The following is a 13,623-nucleotide window of genomic DNA, read 5'->3' as shown; positions in this document are numbered from 1 at the left end:
CGATAAAATAACAATGCCATAATCTGGTAGTCGAGAGCTAGTGTCCAGCAATACATTATGACATCTACAAAGAGCACGCAATAAAAAAGCGCATAATGTAAAGCAAATTAACTTCATGTTAATTGTTTGCGAGTGACCTCATCGATGGTCTGTACTGTCCACTACCCACCGTTTTGCCGCAGGAAAAGCACCATTTCCAGCGCAATTGGCTGCTGGCTGTGACGCTCTTGACCGTACGTCGTCCGTGCAGCGCTAAAAAACGCCCAACCAGATTAGACGTGGGCGGAATGACGTTAGCAAATTGTACATTGGTCGAACCGCTGCCAGCCGGCGTCTCTTTTGTAGATGCTCTACAAAAGAACATCCTTCGTCGCTGACTTCTGCATCCCCAGCAGCATTGAGTGCGCTTTCATCCGCGCAGCGGAAGGGCGAAGAAGACGGCGCTGCCGCCCTTGTCAGCTCGTGGCTGCCACCGACGACGCGTACGTTTCCCGATTCGAAGTCGGGACTGTGCCCGGGGTCCTATATGACACCAAGAAAAATGCTAATGAAATGCACGTTGACTCACAATATTATACAATAAAAATAGAGCTTACCGAGATATGTGGCGTACTGCGGTTTTACGGCAATGAGACCGTCGAACCACACCCGAACACTTAGCGATGTGACGCTTGAGCCTTGTAGTACTTTGGAAACTGATTCCACCTTTTTCAGCCCCTTGAGCAGCGACAGCAGGTGCTTGTTACAGGACGGCGCTGGAAGGACGTCCACGAGCGCATCATCTGTCGGGTCGAGGTTCTCGAGGAGGTGAACATAGCGATGAAGCATTCAAAACGTTGAGCTCCAGCGTGTGTTCTGTTAATTCACAGGACGAAGTGGCATCATCAACGTACATTTATAGCCATACCAAAATATAAACTGCGGAGTTAGTACACTACTTAACAAATATATACCATCATAGAATAGCAATTGCCTTGGCTTAGCAGCCTGCTTTAAGTTCCGTAGTCGCACCATTAGGGCTTAAATTCCTGCAAGTCCTCTTCATGTTTCATATCCACTTGGACGGTCCTATTTAGCCGGTGGCTAGTACATCCAATAAGCGGGACGCCCATGAGCGTTGCTAGCAGTCTATTGACGGCGCAGGTGTCCCCAACAAGAAATCCACCAGCTGCTTACCAAAGTAGCGGGGCACCATGCTAACTAGGAGCTCATAGTGCCCGCGCGCCGAGAGGTCCACATCCGGCTCGCTTAGGAGCGGCGCCATACAGAGGAGCGGGGTCTTTATGACGCCGTCGACCTCGTAGCAGGCAAAGACAGCAACGAAGCGTTCAGACGCGTAGCTCCAGCCATCCAGAATTAGATCAAATTGCTGAGGCATCTCGACAGCGATGTGACGCTTCTCAATCCGAGTGAGACTTTCCATGGCCTGCTGAAGTGGCTCGACACAAATCTGGTCCAAATTTGTAATGGGCCCCTCCATTACATAAGTAGGTAGATTTCTTTACATAAGTAGGTGCACCAGCACACGACTAGCGTGTGTTGAAATGCTGCCATGCCATTGGCTGATATATGGAGAGCCAGAACCATTATTAGCCAATTGGACTATGACGTGTATTTGAGTGGCCAGGGCTGTGGCCTTGGTCCTAAAATAAAGTCAGAGTTGATTTTTCCTTAAACCTAAGACTCAGTCGTCCTATTGCGAGCTTCCTCAACACCTTAGTGTAAGCAAGTAACGTAGTAAATACCTGGCCCGTTTCAAAATTTGTGTATCTAAGTAGCACAAAAATTACTTTGACTAAATTTAGATAGTATTACACAAAGTAAAACAAATGGCTTACCTTCTTGCAGCAGGATTATCGTAAAAGTTGAGCAGGATGCGGTTCTTGACAATCCAGTCGAGCCAGTCAAAAACGTTGAGTGATGAATGACGGACGTAGCTTAGAAGCGAGCCAGACTCAGCGGTAGGTGCAGACATCATAACGGCCTCGTAGCCCGGGTGCTCCCGACGGACGTGCTTCATGAGGTTAGAGTAGCCGTTTCACCGGGTCTGCTCTCGATCCGTACTGCAGCGACAGCGGAAGTTCTCAGAGACGACCTCGTCATTAGCGTTACGGCTGGGTCGGGAGCACAACCCGGTATCCTGGGCTGGTGTGAAGGTGACGTGGCGGGCGCGCGGGGCAAGAACGATGGTAGTTTAGCGAAGAGGCAAGTGGTTTTTGTTACTAATTGAAAAGTGCGGAAGCCGGCAAGCTGTGCTGTGTAGCTGGTTTTTAGAGTTGTTGGTATCAGCGTAGTTTAAGTGTGTGTGAGGTCATGGTTGGCTGTGAGAGGTACAAAATGATAAAGAGGTTTGCATCACAAATTGTGACAGATAACTCTTTAGTCAAATAAATTATCAATAACATACAGGTAACCAAATATAAATATATATTTATGATCTCATAAGACATAATTGAAAAGTCCATGCCATCCCTGCATCACAGACAAAATATCTGCCCAAATTGTCGACGGAGTTACAGGAAACATCATCACTGGCACAAAAAATCAAGCATCACAACTGACCCAAAAACAAAAGACATGACCGGCGAATACAAGGACAAACCCGAGGAGAAGGACGTGTACCTAAAGCAAACTCCAATACAAGGTATTACCGCTATTGTGGATAGAAAATCTAGCCTTTACTAATTATACTACAACTGTATACGCTTTTGTAGGCACTACGGAATCTCGGAACCTCGACCGACTACATCAGCAGCTTAACCCTTTCGTGCGCCTCCTTCATAATCTGCTGAAAATGAGTTTCGTGAGCACCGGTATTAATAGTAACTGCTAGTAATTGCTGGACACAAATATCGTATGGTGAGCAGCCCACTATATAAATGGACATGTCGATCGATGTTATATTCCTTGCCAGTTTTGTGAGCAGCTAGCGGCGTTGTGACCATCGGCTTCACCACATAACTGCATTTGTATGACTTATTGAATAGATTCAGGCACTGCAGTGTTTTGATGAATGCTAATCTCGTGGAGTCGCCAGGCGCATTACATGTTCAGCTGGTTAGCGATCGTAGGCTTTGAAGCCAATCGTATCGCTACCAGCCATAATAAAGCATGATTCGACCAGGAGGAAGTACCAACGTCGCTGTTGGAGATAGCGTCGCGATAGCAGTGCAAGGTGTTCCAAGACATACCATGGACGTGCAGCATGACGTAGCGCTGAACATGGAGAAGACATCGGAGGCTGCGGCGGCACCATCCAGGATCCTATTTCTCGACGGCGTCCGAGGACTCGCAGCGCTTTTGGTCGTGACTCAACATTCGCACGAGTACATGCAGGATCTCAACCTGGGAGCCTGCGCCGTCGACGCATTCTTCGTACTGTCATCGTTTTTACTAACGATGTTGTTCATGAAGAAGAGTATGAAGCTTCTGGCACACGGTGCCACATATCGGAAGTGGACCTTCACGCTTGCCGACTATTTTTCCAAGCGATTCTTTCGTATTTACCCGTTGTTCGCGTTGGTGGCCACTGTGCTGTGGATGCTTCCCCATGATGTTAAGCGTGGACTATTCCGCGTTGAGAAACCGGAGAGCTTCGATCTTTACAGAGTGCTCACGTTCGACTTTGATCAGCGTTTCTTCGTGTTCTGGACACTGCCATTAGCGATTTCCTATTATCTCTTCATCCCTGTATTCGTGCTAGCGGTGCTAAAACTACGGAGCTATTGGTGGATTCCGTTTAGCTCGGCCTACTGTTGGGTCATGTACGAGGGCTGGTACACATTTCGCTGGAGTCACATGGGATTAGCGCCTCACTTTCCAACGTTTCTCGCTGGCTCACTGGCTGCGGTCATTTTCGTTAAACTGGACATGTGGATGAAGATGAACAGCGTGCAGCTTCGGCCTCCTCTTATCTACGCGATTCGTACCTTCGAATGTACTGCACTCGCGCTGTTGCTGAGTCTGAGCTTTCAAGGACTCTTTTTCAACTGGATTCACGCCAACATTGCACCCCAGACGGCAGGCTTCCCATTCATCAGCGTCCTTTTGACCGTGATATTCGTGATTGAAATACTTCTGCCATCCTCTCTGTCTACATTTTTGAAAACAATGCTCTTCGACACTGCGGTAATGAGCTTCTCGATCTATCTGCTTCACGGACTTGTCATCTACACTGATGCAATAAGTGAGCAGCCCAGCTACTACGACCGAATATTCTCTACCTTTGGCCTCACGGTGCTAGTTGCGACAGTTTCTTACAGCTTGGTAGAATATCCATCCCAACTACTGGCGCAACATGTTACTCGAGAACTTGCCAGACGAGAGGTACTGGGACTCTGACATCGATCGTCTGTAAGCATTTTTTTTACATTTTTTTGCATGATTAGTGAATTAGCAATGTAAGAGATACTCGTATGTAGCACATGTACTATTAATACCGGTACATGTGAGTTGGGTATCCCGGTGCATGTACGTTTTTTGTGTGTAATGAATTGATATAGTCCGTCGACCAAAATCTTACGGTAAAATTTGGGGTAGCTAAGACATAGGTGCCACGAGCAAGATAAAAATTATCTACATATTATGTGCTGAGGCCGATGGTCTCGTGCTTGTAGCCCACGCTTCTCAATTAGCCAAACACGCTCCGCCAAGTTTTTTTTCTTCTGTCGATTGTCGTGCGAGGGCCCTTGAACGCGACGGCCTGTATTAAACACGATATCAGAAAATGCTAATCCTGGACCATACACGATAAGGATTTTTAGCATCAAATTTGTAAAAGAGTTTACAGATTTTAAATGAAATTAAGGAAAGTGTTTTGCCTGATTGTCTCACCTACTCTTGTCGTGTATCGTTGCATCTTCTAAAAATAAAGACTAAGAGATTTTAGGATGATGTGGGATACGTACGATAAACTATTACAGCCAGCATCTTTGGACGCTTTAGCAAGCGCATTAACAGCCTAACGCATTTTATTGATACAGAGAAAGCTGCTAGAAAAACATTAGCTCCCACATCACGAGAAAAAACTTTACACGCGACCGGCGAAAGCGTAGAGCGTGAGGGAACAGTCGTTGAGATGGCTAGCGGTATATAGATTGCGTCATCTTGTATGATACAGGATATCCGTTGGCTAAGCTTGTATGATACACTCTTAACCTAACAGCAGTGTCAGCACACGAGGAAGGCAGTGCCGAAGCAAATGACCAGCGTATGAGTGCCAGCAGGATGGCGAGTGATGTTATTGTTCAGTAAACAACCGTAGAGAACGGTAAGACGTGTTACTTATTTGTGATTTTTAGTTTAGCGCTCTATATAACATGTATCTGATTTAGCTGGTACTCACGCAGTAATAGTGATGAGAGATAGCCTTCGCCAACGTTGCGTTGCAACTCGCCTCATCTCTCACCGACCCCACGACATGAGTCCCCCATGTGTCAACTCGTCTGGCGTATGACCTCCATCTGACGATGCATCAAGCTCGGAAGATGTCCTTGATACCCAGTGTAGTCAGGAGAAGGACTTTGATGCGGTTAATGACACAGCCAGCTCAGGCGATAATGCTGGTACTCGTCGATCGGCAAGAATTGCTGCGTTTGCCGATGGTATGTATTGCATTGTGTGAGCACGTTAGCAATACAGATTACTGATCTTAGATTGTATATTTGTGTTATATCAGATATCAATATTATCGTAGAGACGGACGACCCTGCGGAGTATGAAGCTATGGAATCCGATGCTGAAAATGACGACGGGTGCTCCAATGGTGACGACAGCGAAAATGGAAGATGGCGTTGAAGGAGGTGATGAGGATGACTCGGAAGAAGGCGATGAAGATCCAATACAAACCTGTTTTATAACGATCTTCTTGCTGCAGTTGGTTAAATAGCTAGTATTGTAGACGGCAACGATATGTGCTGATATCCTTAGGGATATGGCAACCGCTGGATGGTCTTATCCTGTATCATACAGTTCCGTATCTCAATCAGACTTATGAGCCTCGCACAGCCGAGTCTATTCAAGAGGACTACCCAGCGTTGTATTAAAGAAACTACGGCCCTACGGCGCGGTCTCAACCGACCCATCCTTCAATCCTTTCCTGAACGTGACGACCTTTGTCGCCTCGTCGATCGGATTGGTCACGATGTTCGAGACCAAGTAACGCGCGCGCTGGGCGTAAGCATGAGCGTCATGGTTATCTAGCGGCATATCGAGCTCCGCACTCGACCGGAACGCATTCTGAGGGGGTCCAACCGCTTGTCTGGGCTCCTTTTTGGATACCGCATACGTGCTAACGCACGCATGATCTGTAAACTGGCGGCCATACGCCCAGATGTATTTCATTTAGATTAACTTTACTTTCGTTCGAAAGTATAGATCTATTTCAATCAGACATATTTCCGGTAAATTGAAAACTATTTATTTGTTTTTGCATACGTTTTACTCAATGAGTCGGCTGAGACCCTAGTACGGTATCTGCTTGATCGAGCCGATACGGATGAAGACGCCCAACTAACGGACTGCTTAGCTTCAGATCGTAAAGCACACGTAGGCTGGCTAAGCCCATTCTCCCGACCTAAGCGTAACACAACGGCCTCTACACCAAAAACAACCTCATCGATGAAAAAGAGGCCAACATATGTTGAAAACTCGGTGAAAGCTATTGAGATCAAGATCGACATGCTTGCCTCTATTATGCAAGCAGAAACCCAACATCCGCAGAGCTCGACGCACGAAAATACGGTCAGGTTGGCGAGCGTAGAGTAGATACTAGTCCCTCCACCAGCAAGGGAATGGAAGGATATGTAGACGATGTATTGGAGCGCTGATGCAGCTCGAAAATTATTGAAACCTGTCAGTAAGTGGATATGGGTGGAGAGAAAGAAGAACGGTGTTTTAAGCGCTACCACGCTTATCGGCGAAGATGTACGAGACCACTCAATTCAGAGGGGATCGCCGAGTCCTCTAAACGCCGCTGATTCGACCCTATCAATGTATGCAGAGTACTATATTAAGCACTGGCTGAAGGACAGAGTTGGTTTAAATGTTCTCAAAATTGATACGCTAGCTAGATACGTTCGCCTTGATAGAAAACGTCGGATTATAAAGCACGTTTATGTGAGAGTAGTATGAGTCCTTTCGCAGTATTTCCGGTCTTGTTTGGTCTTTCCAAAGTATCTTTTAACCTCGTCTGAGTAGTTCCCGTCTTGTCGTAGAAGCATAGTACTTTCAATCTTGTCTCCCTTTTTTTGCGATAATATATGTACTCCGACCTGAAACATTAGTGCAAATGTTTTTTTAACATTTGTGTAGTAGGCTAAACTAATAATCTGTCGTGATTTGTCATGTAATCGCGAGTTGCATTTGTTGTTGTTTTAGTGCGCGGAAGCTACTTCCGCCCGATATCAAATACAAAGCTCAAGAAAGTATGAAGCAGTCTTTTTTCACATTTACCGCTCACACAATAGCCTGGTCAGGGTTATCGGAAGCACACAAGTAATAAGATTCTAATATAACCTGACCCTTCATTTCATCAATGAAAGTGCTACTTATATGCGCTGATATACGACTTTGCGATCGACGAAACCCGAAGTCAATACCCGTGACGGCATTGGGGGATATCGAATTGGTTTGCGTGCCCGTAGCTGCTATAGCCTTATCATACTACTGGTAAGGCTGTACCTATCCGGCTAGCGGAGCTGATGAAGAGCTCGGCTTGATCGCTAGCGGTGTAAGTTTCAAAAATAAAATAAAGCCTTTCAGCTGTATTCGGAGCAATAGTAATTGTTATTTAACATTGTCAAATGATGGGAACAACTGTAGTACCTAACGTTGTATTTGGTTTATAGCCCGCCACTAGTCCTAAAGCCAATGATAGCTGCCATCACTACCAATTAGCACAATTTAGACTTCATCGATACGCTGTGCTCAACAGGGCCAGCTGAAATCAGTGACCTTCTAAAATGACTATCAGCTTGGTGGTATCGTACCAATCGGTGATCTGATGGATATTTGAAATAAATATGAGACTGCGTCAAATGAGATGAGTCTTACTACCCATTTACACTTCCAAAAAAAACGACTTTGAAGATTGGTAATGTGAATCCAAACTTAAATGTTTTTTTTTCCACAAAAGTGATGTCCGTCTAATTCTTTCGAATGGCTGACAGAATCCTACTATTCTAATTGGCTGAAGATATTGGCTTTCAACCAATGAATGCTTAAATGCATGCAGACCAAAGTCGGCCAGCTGTAACTGTTGGTGTATCTGACACCAACGTAAAAAACCTTCTTCGTGTCCAAGTGGCTACATGTAGCCACTTGCGTGTAGCCCCGTTACACATGGTCGTGGGCTGTAAGTGTCCTTAGGATAAGGAGCTCAGTATTAGTGACACTTTAAATCGAACGTCTTCCTCTGACGCTGAAGCTACGACAGTCTCGCTGCACCTTCAATGGATCGCTGCAATTCTGAGTGCCGGTCGATTTAATTCCGTCCCGTTGAGAAGATCTGTGAAATCTCGAGGACCCGATTATCAGTTTTTCATGAACGCACGTTGTAGAGGGGTTTGTGCAATATGGCCAAATCAGAAATAATATTTGCAAGTGGAATTCGATGAAGAAGAACGCCACCAGATCGCAGCAGATAACGCGGCGTGCCCGACGAGCTTGGTATCAATATTCGCGAGTTCCTAAGAGCCGTTTTGCATCAGCCGTTTAGATCCCACGGTGGAGCCAGAAGAGACAAAGTGGTCCAGCGCATATCCGGATTTAGATATACAATATGTCGGCGATGTAATTGCCGCTTTAGTAGAAACGATTCTGCGCAGATGCTGTTTTGGTGATCGAAGCTCTCGATGTAGAATTCAGCTTTTACACCCCCGCTCCTCACATTGCGGGTGCCGACAGCGTGATGGTAGACGCAGGCAACAGGGTGTGGCAATCAGAACAGCTGAAGAATTTGCTGACATGTGTGCGTGTACACATGTGCGAGTTCCGGGAAGCTTAGGAAAACGCTGGAAGCTCTGGGAGCAACGCTCCGAGCTAGAGCTTTAGCCGATACATTCCGACTGCCGTAACGGCGAGCTTGGGACCATGATGCAGCTTTATGGGCTATTTGCCCTGGCTACGTCGTGATGCGTTTGACGTCATTGCGGCTCGGTTGGGTGCTTATGCAGTATTTCTGCAAAGATTCATTGAATCGAGCCAGAACCGACTATACGTGCTCAACTAATTGCATGAAACTGTGCACGGTGGGGTGGCTCTAAGCACCTACGGGGTATGGCACAGGCGTCAATGATGGTCACGCAATACATTAACGGATTTACGGGGCTATCGCCGATTCATGGACCCAGTCGCCAAGCAACAGCCAGCGCTTTTGCGCTCGATTTTGCATTCGATTGGTGGATGACATCCACTAGGGGCAACTACGGTGGGGTGGGCTACTGTTGGCCTTCTTTTTCTTACTCCGCTGATCATCATATCTTTTATCGGCAACAAACATCATCTGTATCCCTTCGATTGGGTGCTTTGATGTTCCGGAACAAGCACGGGGTGTGGACGCGATCGCGCGACGCTCAGGTAGTTCGTCTAGCTAGCAGACTCTAACCGTTAGAATCTGCCATCGCGGAGGAAAACAAACAACCGGTTTGAACGCGGGGAGCGATACTATCACCATCGGTCTGGCGATGAGTTGCGGAGACCAGTTCTAGCAACACGATGAACGTCGAGAGACGCCAAAGTGCTTGGGACCCAGTCTGACCAACCAGTGATCTCAGCTTCAGCTGGAAGGAAAATTATAGCGCAGAAGATCTCAACCATTTTAAAGCAAGTCGCTATGTCTGCGGGACTAAATGTGAGCTCGTATTCCACACATTCAGTGAGGATGGGCGGGGCTACGGAGCTACCGAACGGAGGTACTGACCGACTGGCAATAAAACCGATGGGAAGACTGTCTTACGCCTATGAAGACCACCCAGTATTGACGGTCGACAGATCAAGTGACTTGTTCAAGGTGGTGTGTGTCACGGGATGCCAGCCTTCCACTTAAGTCTTCATGATCGGTGGTGTAGCAACACGGGCACGGATTGATAATTGTTGAGGGCGCACCACCCCGCGCCCGAGTCGCGCACTCAATAAAGCCTTCACGCCCCACACAATCGTGTTCACTGAAAAGAAGTGAGCATGTTGCAGCAAGTGGGATTTGTAATATTGTTACGCGTATGAAGGGGTCTTATTGAATACGTTATCTTGGACAGGTGATAATATGACTATATAAACCTTACCGATTTTGGAGCTATATGTACCAATAACCCCTGGTTCTGACACATGAAGCAATCCTACAGGATTACAAGAACTGCGACGGATCGTTTATCGCACCGATTCTTTCGCGCCAAATTGTAGTTGACACCTTCTTTTTCGGACGGCGAACGCTGGCGGGGGTGGTTTTGCAGGTGCCACCTTCTCACTGTGGCGTAGGGCTGGACCATACCAATTTCTTGGTAGGGGGGGGGGTCATTACAGAATGAACGTTTAGATTCTTATACCAATAACATTTTTTGCGAATCGTCTACCTACTCCTAAAAAATGAGTAAATTGTTTTCGGTAATGACTTCAGGGGCATCTGAGACTCAGATACCCCTGAAGCCATTACCGGAAAAAACTCAGAATGAGTGGATATCCACTCGTATGAAAAACAAATCTTAGAAAAGATGGTCTAATCTACAGCTGACACGATTTTGCATTTTGCCACGTAGTTTACGCCATAATCTTAATGGTAGCTTGCCTAAACGTTTATGTACTCGGTAAGCGGGGAACCCCAAATCCTGAAAACGTTTCCGGATAAGCCAATAGAATCTCTCACATTTATCCCCAGACCCAGGCACCGACGGAGATACCAGGGACCTATTGTTTCTAGACACCTATGGCTTATTCCTTCATATTCTACGTCGAGATGTGCTTACGAATTCTCACCACGATACTTCTCGCAGCCCTGGTTTATTGTGCTGCTACAACTATCGAACACGACAAACTTGAGCTCTTTCCTCAATACCATCAAGTTTAAACCACAACTGATCACCCCCGATATTGTGTGCTTGCCTTATCCCGCTGGAAATGCTGCTGGCAATGCCACTGGCGGGCTCAAGGGGACAAATGGGAACGATGCGTGTGAAGATGCTCCTCTCGTTCATCAGGTCTACGGTCGAGCTCGATGGTACCAGGACCAATGGGCTATCATGTACGCTTGGTATTTCCCGAAAAGCGTTTTCATGAATTTCCCTACGAGACTTCATGACTGGAAGAGTGTAGTTGTCTGGATTTATAATTCCGACGTGGAGGCGCCTCAGATTATTGGGGTGTCCATGTCCAAGGCCGACACATAGTTCTTCAAGGAAGTCAACATGCAGCCGGCATATTTTGCTGGCAGTCAGGGCTCGAGCACGACTCTTCGATTCAAATATCACGTCGATGTGTTGGCCCCTTCGAGTTTGTACTTCTCTCAACTATATGGCAACAGCCAGGATTTAATCGTATGGGAACGGCTAGCTGACGCCAGAGGTGTGTAAAAAAATATTGTTTATTGATTGCCGGCTCAGCCTCAAAACAATCAATGATTGCAACCTTGTCAATCTTCAAGCTAGATATTACAATATACTGTCGTTATCTACACTACCGCTGCGTCGTTGACGGTTTTAGCTCGCTCAATGGCCTTCGACACGTCCGCAAGTGTCACTAAGTTCCAGTTCAGCTTTTTGTACATGATCACCTCGAGATTTTCGTGGCTCATGCGCTTCCTCAAATACCCGACAGTACTTTTGACTGTCGAAAAAAGCGCTCAGCAACTACGGACGTTGCAGGAATCCAGATCGCGTCGATCAATTTCGACTGTGGTCCTGTGCATGTGCGTGATCTTTTCTTAAGCTTTTCATCCAGATCCTCGGCGGCTCGCTTACGTTTCGACCTTGGAGTAGCTGCTGCGACAGCAGCTGGCTGTGGTTGTAGCGGAGAGGTGAAAGTTAGACGATGCACAGCCTTACGCTCGTTTCTCAGCAATGACGACTCTACACTAGCTTGAACTTTAGCTAGTCCGCTTTCAAATGCTGGTGACTCGACAATATCTGCATCGGTAGCGAGATACTTCTCCAGGTCGTCGTAGTCATCTAGCACAATGTCAAATATATCTCGAACAATGGCAACAGTTATGTTGTTGCGCTGAAGCTCGCCGGTAATTACATCAAACGCGGTCATCTCATCCAGGAGGACAGCAATCTTTCTCTGCTCACTTAGCGACTGAATCAGATCAACAAATGCGACGCAGCGAATATCGTTCTCGCTAACGTGTTCCGGGAGATCACGGTCAACAATGCAATCATCTCGAAAGTGGTGTGGATAGGGTCGAAAATCCTCAAAACGTTGCAACATCCGGTAGCAGCCGCTCCACCTTAGCTCGTGTGAGGGCACAGGTTTAAATTCGTATCCAAGTTTCTTGGGTTTGGCGATGCGTTTCACCGTTTTGAGCTTTTTCAACAAGCCACTCACTTTTTTTATGAGCTGCATATGAGGTGCAATGCGCTCATGTACAGCGAGGTTAAAGCGATGAGCTGCACAACCAATGAAAGGCCTATTAACCCTCCGAGAAATGGCTTTGTTGGTCTCCATATTGTCAGCGACAATAGCGACCATATCCGAGAGATGCATACCGTACTGGGATAGAGCCATATCCAAAAAGTCAATATACTCAGCGGCGGTCATTGAACTTTCGTCTTGAAAAGGCGAAAAGACCAGAAATAGAAGGTCCTTTCTGGTGGCAGCAAAAATGGCGATGGCATGTTCTGCAGAATCCGTGAATCCATTAAAAAAAACAGAGCAAATTTCTTACCAGAAAGCTCGCTGGCAATTTTTCGATCTAAGATCTCTACTAGTGCCGTCATTCACCTCAACACAATCATCCGAGCCATCGACTTGTAGCGAACAGATGAGCGAATGATGGGGCCCTCCACGTGTGAGAAGGGAAAATTCTTCAATGCAACCAGCTTTACCCACCCGTACGTGTCGGCAGCGTCCTTGTGGACAAACATCGTGCTAATTGGCTGGCAGCTCTTTTTCATGCATTTCTCAGCGACGGTTTCAAACCCATCGTGATGACTTCTCAGGTGCGTGATGAGATTCTTGTAGCCGGCCTCCTTCTTTTGCTTGACGACTTCGTTGCAGATTGTGCATGTGCACTCCATAGGTGTGGGGTCCATATAGAGTATCTTGACGACCTCGGCGCTCTACATGGTGTGCTGCTGGTCGCTGAATCTTTGCAAGTATGTGGCAAATTGGATAATTACCACACAGCGAGCTCCAGCTATCTCTTACAACAAGTGTGCCGACAAAAATGGCGCCAAATCAAATTGGGTATTCGCTCGTAGGCTCGGTTTCGAGCATTTGGTTGGTGGAACGCTATTCTACCGTGATGATTCGCTGTAGAAGCGCAAATAGGCTCAAGGACCTAGGAAAAAATCTAAGATTGTGATTGCCGATCTTGACACAATAAATTATTGTGATTGACATTCTTAGCAATCCAACAACTCCAATCAAGTTTTGCATACCCCTGAGTTGACGCAGCTCGTGAAGCTTTGAGCA

At 46.6% G+C, this 13,623-nt stretch overlaps 2 protein-coding genes across 2 annotated transcripts; one reads left to right on the top strand and one right to left on the bottom strand.

Moving 5' to 3' along the window:
• Window positions 1-3,399: 3,399 nt before the first annotated feature.
• PITG_21275 (uncharacterized protein) lies at window positions 3,400-4,341 on the top strand (the record flags this gene model as incomplete). The annotated part of the gene is made up of 4 exons (XM_002895133.1): window positions 3,400-3,562; window positions 3,611-3,872; window positions 3,963-4,091; window positions 4,137-4,341. 4 exons carry the CDS (start codon window positions 3,400-3,402, stop codon window positions 4,339-4,341), a joined length of 759 nt encoding a protein of 252 aa, XP_002895179.1.
• An 8,059-nt stretch (window positions 4,342-12,400) lies between these two features.
• Window positions 12,401-12,926, bottom strand: PITG_21274 (uncharacterized protein; the record flags this gene model as incomplete). The annotated part of the gene is made up of 3 exons (XM_002895132.1): window positions 12,401-12,430; window positions 12,535-12,827; window positions 12,875-12,926. 3 exons carry the CDS (start codon window positions 12,924-12,926, stop codon window positions 12,401-12,403), a joined length of 375 nt encoding a protein of 124 aa, XP_002895178.1.
• Window positions 12,927-13,623: the final 697 nt, after the last annotated feature.

Source organism: Phytophthora infestans, genomic scaffold (assembly GCF_000142945.1).
Source record: "Phytophthora infestans T30-4 supercont1.246 genomic scaffold, whole genome shotgun sequence".
Taxonomy (NCBI): domain Eukaryota; phylum Oomycota; class Peronosporomycetes; order Peronosporales; family Peronosporaceae; genus Phytophthora; species Phytophthora infestans.
The sequence above is the reverse complement of the archived record's forward strand: the minus strand, read 5'-3'. Positions and strand labels throughout refer to the sequence as shown.